Source organism: Fundulus heteroclitus, unplaced genomic scaffold, assembly GCF_011125445.2.
Source record: "Fundulus heteroclitus isolate FHET01 unplaced genomic scaffold, MU-UCD_Fhet_4.1 scaffold_186, whole genome shotgun sequence".
Taxonomy (NCBI): Eukaryota; Metazoa; Chordata; class Actinopteri; order Cyprinodontiformes; family Fundulidae; genus Fundulus; species Fundulus heteroclitus.
Window position 1 is genome coordinate 109,101 of NW_023396598.1, and position 13,428 is coordinate 122,528.

The 13,428-nt window shown below is 37.9% G+C and overlaps 1 protein-coding gene across 1 annotated transcript; it reads left to right on the forward strand.

Moving 5' to 3' along the window:
• The first annotated feature begins 3,782 nt into the window (after positions 1-3,782).
• On the forward strand, positions 3,783-8,574 carry LOC118558968. Its single transcript, XM_036129571.1, has 5 exons — positions 3,783-3,840; positions 3,950-4,107; positions 6,824-6,941; positions 7,031-7,141; positions 8,238-8,574. The coding sequence occupies exons 1-5, from the start codon at positions 3,783-3,785 to the stop codon at positions 8,498-8,500; spliced, it is 708 nt and encodes a 235-aa protein (XP_035985464.1). The 3' UTR covers positions 8,501-8,574.
• Positions 8,575-13,428: the final 4,854 nt, after the last annotated feature.

Sequence of the window (13,428 nt, forward strand, 5' to 3'; positions counted from 1 at the left end):
TTCCGGTCTTTTTAAGCCCTCGACACTCAAGCCATCGTTTGAGCTGAAGGTTAGTGTGTTCTTCGACAGTTCGACCAGTAATCCGTGCGCCTGGAACATCGTCTTGGGAAAGTTTAACGGCTGCAAAGTCGGTCATATCGCTGGTTCTGTTGCGCGTGTAATAGCTGGTTGCTACGGGCGTTCTCTACCTGTATGCCCTACCTAAGCGGCAAAAGGGGTGTTGCTCTTGAGTCGGTGACGTCACGTGCGCAGTATGCCATTGCGGAACTGACAGGAGCTGGGAAATAAACAAAAGACTGAGGATAATAATAATAACAAAGTGCAAAACTAAAATCAGAACTAATACAGCGAACAGATAACTAAAACAATAAACAGGCTAAACATGACTACAGAACTTAAAACACAAACAAACCTTAAGGCAGGAAAAGGCTAACTTAACCAAATCATAAACAAGAACCAGAACAGAATATTACAGAGCCTGTGGAATAATATTATTCATTTAAATGAGAAATTAAGATATATAGAAAATAATGATCTAGCTGAAAGTGGTCCAAAGGCTCTGGATGCAGTTTTCCATTAATTGACTAATAAAATACTGTGTCTTGTTTTATCCAGTTTTGGCTTCTGTAGGAAACATGACGGTTGAAACCCATCAGACCAGCGGCATTTCTCCCCTTTCCTGGATTGTGATAAAAGCCACAGCAGTATACGGTGCCTTCGTTCCTACTGTCTTCCAAAGGAAAAGCATTCATAAGTTACAGCAAACTAACATTGGTAAACAAATTATCTTGTGCTAAAACCAGGGATAAATGTATTGATGAAGTTTAATCTATTGACAAAGTTCACTCTCCAAAATGTCAATACTTACTGATGAATAGTATAATTAATAAATTTACCCCGATGTTTAGATTGATGATTCAATAAAAGTGACTTGTGACCTGCCTTGTTTCTAGCTGAATACAAAAATGCTGAATTCTGTTAAGATTAATGAACTTAATAACTAGATTAACGAACACAGAAGAGCATGTTATAAATCATCATTAATTTTATCACACCGAAGAGTGATATGGGTCTCAACGGTACAAATGCCCTGGATGCACTGGACAACACTGCAGACACTTCATGTTTGATTACATTTGATTTGAATTGTAATGTTTTTGTTGACCTTTACTAGTATATTTCTATTAGTTAAAAGTATGTATTTTTTATACTTGCATTTAATCCAGTTTTGTCTTCTCTTCAGGAAACATGACAGTTAAAATTCATCAGACTGAATCTCTATTGCTCTGGATTGTCTTAACAATCACAGCAGCATATCGGGCGCTGGTTTCCGCTGTCTTCCAAAGGATAAGTCCACACAAGTTTCGGCAACCTAACATTGGTAAAAAATAATACATTGTGCTCCATGGCAGAAATAAATGTATTGGTGAAGTCATCATGAAGTATAAAGTGTTGACAGACTTCACTCTCCAACATGGCAACACTTTCAGATCAATGGGAAATTTCAATTTACCCAGATATTTAAATTACATGTTAAGATGATTTAATTAAGTGACTTGTAATGTGCCTTGTTGTCAGCTGAATTTAAATAAGAAAAGTAAATTATAATTAGACAAATGAACACAGGAATGCATAATAACCTGATCATACCCTATTGTTGCATAATTAGAATGTAAATACATTTATCAATCATTCACAACAGTTAAGTCAATATTAGTTACATACAAGAATCAGGGCTCAAAGCACGCATTTTAAACATAGTCCAAATTTTCTGATGGGATTTTCATGTTGGAAAACAGATGTGATCTTAGCATAAATGCTTCCCAACATTGTTTATTTCCTCTTAAAATGTGCTGATTGGTCGGATGAGCTTCAGAGTTGAATATGTGTTGTGCACACCAAATTCCTCAGAATAATCTCTGTCAGTGCAGATGTGTTCAACTGTTCAATTAAACAAATATTATAAACACTTTTGATGTTGCATCTTTTTGTTCTTGTTTATTTTTCTCTTTTCTTTCTCCCTTTCTTTTCTGTCACTCCCTCACCTGCAAAATTATTTACTATACTCCCTTATTTTATCAAAAATGTATCATCTTTTATTGAGATTTAATGTGATATACTTACAAACTCTGGCGTCTTTGCCTTTGGGGCCAGTGGGTCCTGGCCCCACCAGATGTCGCTGTGGAGCTCTATGTTTACAATAATAAGTGGGATATGATCGTTCTTTATCGAGTAATGGAAAAAAAGAAAATTCCGTCTTAAACATTTGTGTCTATATATCTAAGTCTGACAGAAAACTAACAAGCTCAGTAGGCTAAATCCTCTTGAGGTGTCTTAATATTGTGGCCAGCTCACCAACGTTTGTGTAAATAATGAACGTCTGAAATCGGAGTGCGCATGACCAACACGTGGGGCACAAATCCTCTGGCCCCGAGCTTGGATTGTCGAATCAAAGTACTGGAAATGCAGACGTTATGTTTACGTCCTGCTGGATGATGTATTAAACTCTATGCAAGGCTAATTTATTTGTATAGCTTCTACTTTCAATAATAGAAGCAAAGGTTGTTCTTGCTTGCTCATTGAAGGATACATGTTAATCTTTTCTGTTCAATAAATTAACAATATGAGTGAACCTTTATTTGTAATTTTATGCATAATAATTAAATTACATTTAGCTTATATAAAATGGATTTTCTAGTGTGTTGGTTTATGCAAATTTATGTGTCAGGTTGTATTAATCACAGAAAAATGAGTTGCTGCTAATAGGTGTTGAGCTTTTGTGTCCCACTTAATTTATAATCCCAGAGACACCGCCACTTACAAAACGTAGTGCGTATTGTAAAGTGGAATGAAAACAAAATTTTTCGTGTGGAATACATATATTCAGTCCCTCTGAAACATTTTACAACTCCTTATGACTGCAGTTATAACAATAGAGTGTTTATCTAAATGACTAAAATGTTTCCTATTCTTTGTAAAATACATAAAGCCCTGTCAGACTGTATGAGGATCAACTGTCAATTTTAAATTTTTGCTCCAGTTCACTATTTTTTCATAAATTCTAATTTTAAAACATATGAGTTTGAACAAATGCTGGATACTAAAACTTTTTCCATCCTAGTTTCCATTCTTTTGCAGCCCCTAACAGTTTTTTTCTGGATTTCTCTCTGTTTTGTTCCTTCCATCCTTCCAGGACAGTGTTATAGCAGCTTAAAAATCATAACTACACATAGTATACATTTCAAATGCAATCGATTAAAAAAACATACAAATCTGATATTGTATTAAATTCCAAAATCTGGACTTTTTTTTAATTAAAAGTGAACTTCTAGGCTGGAGCTAGAATCTATGAATCACCATAAATCAAACTAAGTATGAACACACCCTACTTTAGTACTTTACTACCCAATAGGGGTTAAAGTACAAGTCATAACACTTTAACCAAGTGGGGGATGTTGTTTTTATCTGCGGAAGGGAACTTGTTGACAATATATATCTTTGCATAAAGGTAAGTATTTTATGGTTTTACTAATTGTATTCCTCTAAATGTATAATTTCATAGCTTATACCCATATTTTAAGTATCTTACAGTAGCGCACATCATTGGTTAAAAGTGCATTTGTTGTTGTTAACATTCAGTTACTCTACAACTTTAAATTAACTGGGAAACCTCAATAATCATACCCCTTTAACTGTTTTTATCATTTGACCTTTTCTATATTCCAGAACAATATTTGTCTTTCAGCATTGCTGCAGATTTTATTGTTCCAGTTTCAGAGATTATGAGTTATAAAATGTTTTCTGTTCTTGGATCTGTGTTGGCTTTGTCGACATGGACATGTAAGTTATGCTACCTAAAATACTATTATGCCTGTTTTTTTTTCTGTTATATATTTCTTGTTTTAGGTTTCTAAAATGCTGTTGTGTTTTTGTCTTTTTCAATGTTAAGATTTTTTCCCAAAAGATAAACTGACAGACGAAAGGAATATTAGTTTCCTGTTGCAACGACAGTCACAAAGAAAGGTGGCAGGATGGGGAAAGGAATTAGAGGAGCAGCAGAAGGTTGTTGATGAAAAGCTGCAAAAAGATGTCCAAACACCTAAAACAGTAGGTAGAAGAAAAGTCTAAATATTTATCTAATCCATTTAACTATTGTTAAAGGTTAACAGTGGATTTAAATTTTAGTTTCATTTTGATTACATTTATGGCATTACACTGCACAGGAAGTGACTTATCAACTGATAAGGCCAGCAGTGAGATAATCTTTTGTCATGAACCAGAGACAGAGGGACCCAGTATTCAACCAGACAAGCAGAGGTTAGGTAAAAGATAATTTATTAACAAAATGCAAAAAATAAAAACGGGCATCAAGCCAAAAATGGGAAGACTGCATCCAATAACCAAAAATAACAAAAAAAAAAAGCAGTCACAGACAAAACTATATGCAAAAACAGGGGACAGGCTAACTCAAATATTCAGAGGCAAACAGAGAGCATAGAAAGCTGAACTAGACTCACCACTGGGCACAGAAAAAACAATGATGTGGCAGAGTATAAGTAAGGGAGTGATCAGGTGAATGGAGTGAAACTAATTACTGGCATGGGTGGAGCTAATCAGGAACAGGGAAGTGCTTGGGAGTAAACTGAAGCTGAAACGAAGATGACTGGAGAAGGGGAGTGACAGGGTGGAAGAATGCTGGCAGGTCAACTGAATTAAGACTGGTGACAGAAATGGTCGGAGCAGGCCGGATAAACGTATAACATAAAACAAAATCAAACCACAATAAAACCCAACTTATTCAAAAACTAAGACAGAACCTAAAACAGAAACTGAATTTGAGGCAGGAGAGTGAAGTAATTAATCAAATAACAAACACAAACCCCTCCCTTAAGGGCGGATTCCAGACGTCCTTAAAAAAAAAAAAAAAAAAACACCCAGACCGGGCGGGTGGAGGGAGGTAACAGGATGGAGGGCCAGAATCAAGAAAAGAAAATCTGTCCACATGAAAACCTGAACAAAAATCAACCCAAACAGTGAGAACAAAAAAGCGTCCCAGGGACCCTAATAAGTCCCGATGTCCGGAGAACATCTCGGAGGATGACTCCGGCGTCTCAGATTCTCCGGAGGACGTCCCCAGAGTGTCAGATTGTCCGGCAGATGTCCCGGAGGACGGCCCCGGCGTGTCAAGTTTTCCGGCGGGCGTCCCGGAGGACGGTCCCTGCGTGTCAGGCTGTCCGACGGGCGTCCCGGAAGACGGCCCCGGCTTGTCAGGCTGTCCAGTGGACGTCCTGGAAGACGGCCCCGGTGTGTCAGGTAATCCGCCGGGTGTCCCGGAGGACGGCCCCTGAGAGTCAGGTTCTCCGGCAGACGACTCCGTTGTACCAGGTTCCCTGGAGGGGCGTCCCGGAGGACGTCGGCTGAAAAGGAAACCCTCGGGAGGCGCCTGGCAAACGGCCTCACTACTGGGTTCAGGAGGCCCCGGCCCACTTGGTTCAGGAAAGCAGAATGGAGGTGGGTCCTCCTGGACCCCCTTCCGGGACTTGAGAACGTGGAAGGGAGGCGGGTCCTCCTGGACCCCCTCTCGGGGTTCAGAAACATAGAAGGGAGGTGAGTCCTCATGGACCCCCTCTCGTGGCTCCGGTGAGTCAGAAGCCTCAGGCTGAGGGGGGACATCGGCGAAGGCCGGTGGCGACAGAACATCAGCAAAGACCAGAGGTCTTGGAACATGCGCACCCATGCAGACTCGGGCCGTGGCGTGCGCGGCAGGAACCTCTGTGCCCGGCGGCGAGGCGTGCACCACACCCACGCAGACTGGGGCCATGGCGTGTGATGCAGCAGCCAGACTACTGCTGAGTGGCACAGGGGAAACCCGGCTGGGTGCTGTCAGGCCAAGTTGTGAGGCAGGGACCAGGCGGGGAATTGGCAGAGGATGAAGTCCTTCACGGAGGATGAGCGGGATCTCCGCGCGGATCGTCTCCGTGTCCAACCCCTCAGGCTTTCTGCTCAGCCTTCGAAGCAATTCCACCTGAGCAAAAACCCTCTCCCTTATAGCCTGATCTTCCTGTGGTCGGGTCATGGTGGGAAAAAAGAAAAAGAAGAGAAAAAAAAAACGTACTTGTCTGGCGATGGCCACATCATTCTGTCATGAACCAGAGACAGAGGGACCCAGTATTCAACCAGACAAGCAGAGGTTAAGTAAAAGATAATTAATTTACAGAATGCAAAAAACAAAATGGGCATCAAGCCAAAAATAACAAACAAAAAGCAGTCACAGACAAAACTATATGCAAAAACAGGGGCTAACTCAAATATCCAGAGGCAAACAGAGAGCATGGAAAGCTGAACTAGACTCACCACTGGGCACAGAAAAAACAATGATGTGGCAGATTGCAGGGGGCAGAGGCAGGTATAAGTAAGGGAGTGATCAGGTGAATGGAGTGAAACTAATTATTGGCATGGGTGGAGCTAATCAGGAACAGGGAAGTGCTTGGGAGTAAACTGAAGCTGATACGATGGTGACTGGAGAAGGGGAGTGACAGGGTGGAAGAATGCTGGCAGGTGAACTGAATTAAGACTGGTGACAGAAATGGTCGGAGCAGGCCGGATAAACGTATAACATAAAACAAAATCACACCACAATAAAACCCAACTTATTAAAAAAACTAAGACAGAACCTAAAACAGAAACTGAACTTAAAGCAGGAGAGTGAAGTAATTAATCAAATAACAAACACAAACCATAACCAAACCCAAATCATGACATCTTTTTATCATTGAAAAACTTTAAATCCCTTTTGGACAATGATCAACTTTCTTTTTTGCAGAATTTTACTAAATCAAACCACATAGAAGATTTCCTCTTCCCATGTAAAGTCGCCACTTTGAGCGGATCTTTTCCACTTGACACTGTTTTCATCCTTCTTCTAATTCACTCTTGTGGAGGTAACTTGTGCTTTTTTAAGATAAAATGGTTTTCCTGAACTCTAATCAGATTCACTGTTCTTAACAAATGCCGATGTGTTTTGTTTCAGCTGATTTGTTTGCAGCTCTCTCTGCAGCGATTTGCCGCTTGTTCTCCATCGATGTCTTCGTTGACTTGGTGTTTGGGATGACAACTATTTATTACATGCAGAAGTGGAAGCGTAAGTCTGCTTTTCGCCATTTAATATAGCACAATGCCATGGTTCATAGCCAAGGTCATTGCAAATTAATGAATTGGTAGGGAAAAAAGTTTAATGATAAAAATAAAACGTATATTAGTAAATCATTGTTCACTTGTTAGAAGCAATCTTATTATATTCAATGTCCATACAACAAACCCACAGTCATATAAAATGACCACAATAAAACATTACTGAATACCATAATTAAATGTATTGCTCATTTAATTCTGATGATTTTTCACTTACATTGATGAAAATACAAAATCCAAGATAAGATTACATGGCAACAAATAAAAAAACATAATACAGACATGTGGGCTAAATAAAAAAGCATTTTAATTCCTAAAGGTTTTATTTTGAAAAATTGGAACCAAGGGTCATCGGGCATATTCTAATTTACAGAAAATTACTGTAGATGCTCCTGTAGGTAGAAATATTGGTTCACTTCAAACCTTCTAAAATGAAATGGTGATAAAACTGAGCTCTTTCTTGTAGGAACAAAACCAGTAATATCCAAATAGGCAGTTTGTCTCTCTCCATTGACAGCACCATAGTCTCCTCCTCACCTCAGGTCAGGAGTCTGGGTGACATCCTTTATAACTCCCAATATTTCATATCCACCTGTTCAAGACTGCTTACTCCTTTTGTTTTCACTGCTCCATGTAATGCGGATATGTTCTGGTAAAATTGTTGGATTTGTTTAATTACGCATTTGTATAGCAAGCTTAACTGTTATGAAATGTGTTTTTATGTAAAATGTATTATTATTATTATTATTATTGTTATTATTGTAATTTTAAGGAGTTACTAAATAGAATAAACTTAATACGATATCAACTCTGTATATCTCCTTTCAGTAATTCTATTGTTTTATATTGTATTTAAGATAACTAAAACTGGGTGTATCAAATTTCAAATCAACTAAATAAGTTCCCATAATGTGATAGATATAGACAGATCTTTTTGTTCTTACAGACATAGTAAATAAGAAAACAATTTATTTCCTAAAGATGTGGTATGAACGATGATGTATGATAACGTCAACGTTTCTTTACAAGCCTTTTCTCAACAACAGGGGAGAGGGAAGTGTTGCTGTACACAAATTCTGAGCTTCAAAGGCAGTTAATGGAGAGGGAGCAGGACAAAAGAGATGAAACTGCTACCCTAGTGGAGGTGAAGACTAAACTGAAGACCTGGATGGATCACCTTAAAATTATAGCGGAGGAGGCAGAGACCGAAATAGAAGAAAACAAACAGAAGCTTAAGTCAGTGGAGATGGGATATACGGAGGAAGCGAAATGTTTTGGCAAATCCTGGACCGACACTGGACCAGTCTAACAAAAACTGATGAAGCCACCAAAATTTAGATTTCCCAGGATGCAGAGGCAGGACATTTTTTTTCTTGTACAATGTTGCAGCATGAACAGCCCTAAATGTGAAAAGAGATTTAAGTTAAGAATGAACATTTGTTTATAAATGCTGAATTACTGACTCTCGTGTTCATTTTTTGTGAAATATTATTTTCCTTTTTCCAGCAATGAAAGCCAGCTATGCATCCTTAAATCCAAATATATTTTATAGACATTTAGAATAAAATTATTTGTGCAATAACACTTTTCAGATTTTTTTGGCAATAGCAGTTTTTAATGTTTGGACGGTCTGTACTTGTTTGCTCCTGTTTGGATAGATAAAAGTTTTTTTGCTTCTCATATAGTGGTGGGAATTTTGTACAACAGCTTTTTAAAACACATTTTCTGATATTTGTGGCCATCATTTTCTCGTGGTTCAGTCACAGCTGCATCCTAAACAGAAGAGGACAGCACCATGGAACAGCTAAAACATGCAGAGAATATTATAGAAATCTCTGAATAATAAAAAAATGACATTGTTGAATTTATTGAAAGAAACTGCTGGATGAGATGCCCCTCAATAACTCACCTCTTTACCTCCTTCCTCGCTGCAGGGCAAGTTCAGATCAGATCAATAAAAATATCAGGATTTTTTTTATCAAGTTGTACTTTCGAGACAGATTATAAGATATAGAGAGTATAAATTGCCATCTGGGCTAGTTGGGTCTAGGCTCTTGGCATAGTTTTTTATTTGTTAAGGATTTGCAGCAGTTTAACCTGTCCTGCAGAGGGCGCTATGCCAAGAGCTGCCTCTCTACCACACAGGACCAAAGGAAAGAGGAATGGGCTAAAATCAACTTTTTGGAAACTGAGACAGAATACGAGGAGAACTGGAAGCGCACAACATACAAGGTTAATACATTTGAAAAGGAAGACGTCTTACATTTCTGGTCGAATTTGGATGAGAAATGGTAAAAAGACAGTTGAAGGAACAGAACAAAAATCCGCTGACTATAGAGAACAAAGAGTAGGATCCTTTGAATGGACACCGTCTGTCCGCTCAGAAAAACCTCAGCACCTGGTCCTCAGTGTTCATTGCTCCAACAATCATTTTAGTAAACATCAATCAGCCACATGTGCAACATGTAGGCCTACTGATGGGAAGCACAAACAAAAATTATTTTAAAAAAAAAATAAAAAATGGGGGAAAAAAATGATAAAAATTGATGAAAAATTAAATGATAAAATGACAAATGATATATTCACATTCAGTCAGTAAGGGCTGCTTTAGACTTTAGAGTTTTCCTGATACTGCCCACTGTACCCATAAATTTGATCTTATGGCTAATAGCTTCTCTTGACTCTTTGTCTTTTTCTTGGGACATCAGCAGCAATTTGTTTAAGAGTTTTCTTCTACTATGTCTGCAAAATATCATGCATTTTTGGGCTTCATTAGAAAGTGTGAGCCTATAATTATTACACTATAAATGCATTGCTAAACTATGTGATGTCCTTAAAACAGATATCCATTTGACTTGCAGCTTGATCCAGATCTCTGACTTTTCCCAGTTCCATTTTGCTTAACTTCACAGAAATGTTTAAATTCCTCTAAATTATGTGTTCTGTAGTTTTCCGTTTGAACTAACAACTATCTGCATGTTATGCATCTAGCTGCATGACAAACAAAAAGCACAACCATGCTTTGTACATCAGCACTGGCATCCCGAAAGATGGCAGGATTAATCCAGATGTGGCTGAGGACTAAACAACAATACTTAGCCATTCATGGTTTCCTCCTGTCATGTGTACAAATATCAAGAAGTTACAAGCAAAGGTAGAGCACACTGTGGCACATTTCTTTCAGAATTTTCACTTAAACAAGTATAGCCATGATCTGAACCCTACAATATCAGACAGAGTGAACACATTATTATGAAACTGAAGCTTTCAACTCACTTTTACAAGTTGAACTATAAATAGTGAAGCCATCTATTTTGCTTGCAGACTGAAGCTGCTTTTCATTTTCTCGGCCACCAGATGCCACCAAAGAAAATCTTCATTTTGTGATCTCTGGAGAGGAGACCGGAGGGGAGGTGTATGGTCTTCCCCAGCGATGGTCAGGTAGAGGGGAACTGTGTGTGAGCGCTGTCCCTTATTGAATTGATTCCAATATGTTGGTCTAAGTTTCAGAGTAAACTTGGATTTGCCGGTATATGTTGCATTATTATAATTTAGAATTGACAGTGTTCCCATATTTGTAAAATAACAGCTTTTGAACTGTACAGACAGAAATTGACTGCATTCATATGGACAAAGGAGAGATGCTGAAGATAAGCCCTGAGGTACACGGTTCCAGCTTAGCTAGATTGATTTTAATATTGCAAATGTAAAGTTCATAAATAAATATCCAAGTAGCGAAGTAGCAACAAGCCTATGCCATAAACATATTTGGTATCAGTGGGAAATTGCTTGAATAAGATCATTCTTAGGTATTTACAACTTTTCAACCTGTTTTAAGCAATAGTTGGTAATCCTGTTTTGAAACACTTTGTTATAATGGGAAAAATCATCCTTCCATCCTGAAAGAAATTAATATATTTGGTATTCACAAAAAGGAGGTTAAAGAATCATTCTCTATCGGGGCTGCAGACCTGTAAAAACTCTAACCAATCTGCCGTTTGGCGGAAGAGCATAAATTTGACAGAGTTTTGTACCGGTTGTCACTCTTCTTAGTCCCTCAAGTTCCAGGGGTATTGCTTTATCTATTGGTTGTCCCACACATAGACATATCGGTCTATGTGTGAGATATCAGGCATTACTACTGTACCACGCATCTGGTAAGATTGTGCTTCTGGGAGTAATAATCAAATGTAATTTACAGTGAGATCGCATCTTGAAGTCACTATCATATAGAGCTCCATATTGTCAGGAAATGACACTAAAGTCTGATGAAGGAAAATGTTTTTTTATAGAGAACTGAAAAATGTTTGGATTTTCAACTCAGTCCAGTCATACCTGGTGTCCTATTATTTGAGAATAATAGCACCACTTTTCTATTACACTATATAAGAGAACATATACTTCAAAGGAGCCAAAACAAGCATTGTCATCTGCTTGTTTTAGCTGAACCTTTCATTGCATTGTTGACTGTAGATGCAAACCATTGTTCCAAGAAGACTTCTTAAAACCTTTTGCCATTTTGTAATGCACTTTTGTATGTTTTTATTTTTCACTTTTTAATGAGCCTAAATGATATGTTATTTGTAGTTATAACTAACATTAATTAGAGTATTTCTCCTTTTTTATTTTTATAGCCTTACCCAAATAAAAAGTAAATGGGAGAGATAAAATTACACAATGCATTGCAAGGGGTTGTGTCCAATATTTTGAAAAAAAAAAATCAAGATTTACAAATGACTGTTTTCATTTTCTTAGAATATTAGGAAACAAGTTCAGTGTAACTTTGTAAATTTATCAATTGCATGTGGAAAATCTTTATTTTTGTTAAGCAAAAGATTAAATACTCAGTAAAGAATAGATTGGCTGTTGATTCGATGAATATTGTCCAATGGGAGCTGCACAAACTTCCTGCCCTGAAGAAAGAAAAAAAAATATCAGTGAAAACTACGTTTGGAATTGTAGGTCATTGTTTTAAATTCATAGGTCAGTCAGTTTTTAGCAGTGGCGGCTGGTGAAAAAAAATCTTGGTGGGGCTGGCCAATAGATTTCCCTGCCTAACCCAGTACATGCCATCAAATTAAAAGTCGGAAAATTACTACGATTCCACAATAAGCATTTAATTCCCTTCTCAGAATGAGCTGCTTACAGATAGAGTCAACCATTTACAGCTATATTAGGTCTTATTTTGGAAAGGAACCGTATTAAATACAACACTAAAATTCACAATTTGTCACCAAAGTAGGCATACACCATACTGTACTGTCATTATCTTCAGCCAAACAGTTTCACAATGACACAATGGGTTTCACAACACAACAGAAACACAACGGAATTTCAAAATATGAAAAAAAAAAAGATCAGCTGACAAAATTATGTACCTGATAGAATGTTCACAGCACCTTCCAAAATCGTTTCAACATATAGCCCAATATTCAAACTCACTTACAACATGACAAAATGTGTGTGTCTCTCTCTCTCTGTCGTCGTCACCGTAATCTCTACGTCACTGCCTGACTGACTGCTAGCTACATTACTTTATGTTAAAACGGATTGCCATACACCTATATCACTGTGCAGCTAGGGCTATGAGTCCAGTAGCCCCAAAGCCATTCATTTTGGCGATGCTGATTGGCCAAATATTTATACATTTTCCCTAGCAACATTATACGATTGGTTATTTCGCTACACTTGTGGGGCTCCTTGAGTGACAGCCCTAAGGGAGAAATGCTACGTTCTGTCAGTGGAAATGCACTGTTAAATGAGAGTCAATTGGTAGAGTCAATTAGTAGAAGTGTTTTAATAATTCATATTACATGTATCCACATACTTTTAATTAAAAACTGACATTAATAACACTTTTGAAATCTAAATATAATTTGACTTTTTCCCTACACATCTAGGGAGGGCAGCGCCCGAGCGCCCCCTATGGACCAGCCGCCACTGGTTTTTAGTGTGTATATATCTGTGACTTTGTGAAGCTCAAGTTATGATACTGTGCATTTAATCAGAAAGTGATTCAGACGTTAGATCACATTAAGCTACAGCAACTTTTTTGTTTTTCTATTTTGCTTCTTTGTAGTTGGTGTTGTCTAAATGAGAAAACTCAGGGGCCCCTTATTGCAACCTGTGGGTTTTTTTTACTGACAAGATAAAATTATTCTCTGTGCTATAGATAAATACATCTGCAAAAAGGTGCATGAGCTGTTGTGTTACATTGAACATGGTTCTACTTTAATA

Coding starts and splice junctions, on each gene's coding strand:
- LOC118558968 (XM_036129571.1), top strand. CDS start 3,783: ATGAGTTATAAAATGTTTTCTGTTCTTGGATCTGTGTTGGCTTTGTCG. Junction 4,108..6,823: donor ATGTCCAAACACCTAAAACA/GTAGGTAGAAGA, acceptor TCTTTTTTGCAG/AATTTTACTAAATCAAACCA. Junction 7,142..8,237: donor TTACATGCAGAAGTGGAAGC/GTAAGTCTGCTT, acceptor TCTCAACAACAG/GGGAGAGGGAAGTGTTGCTG.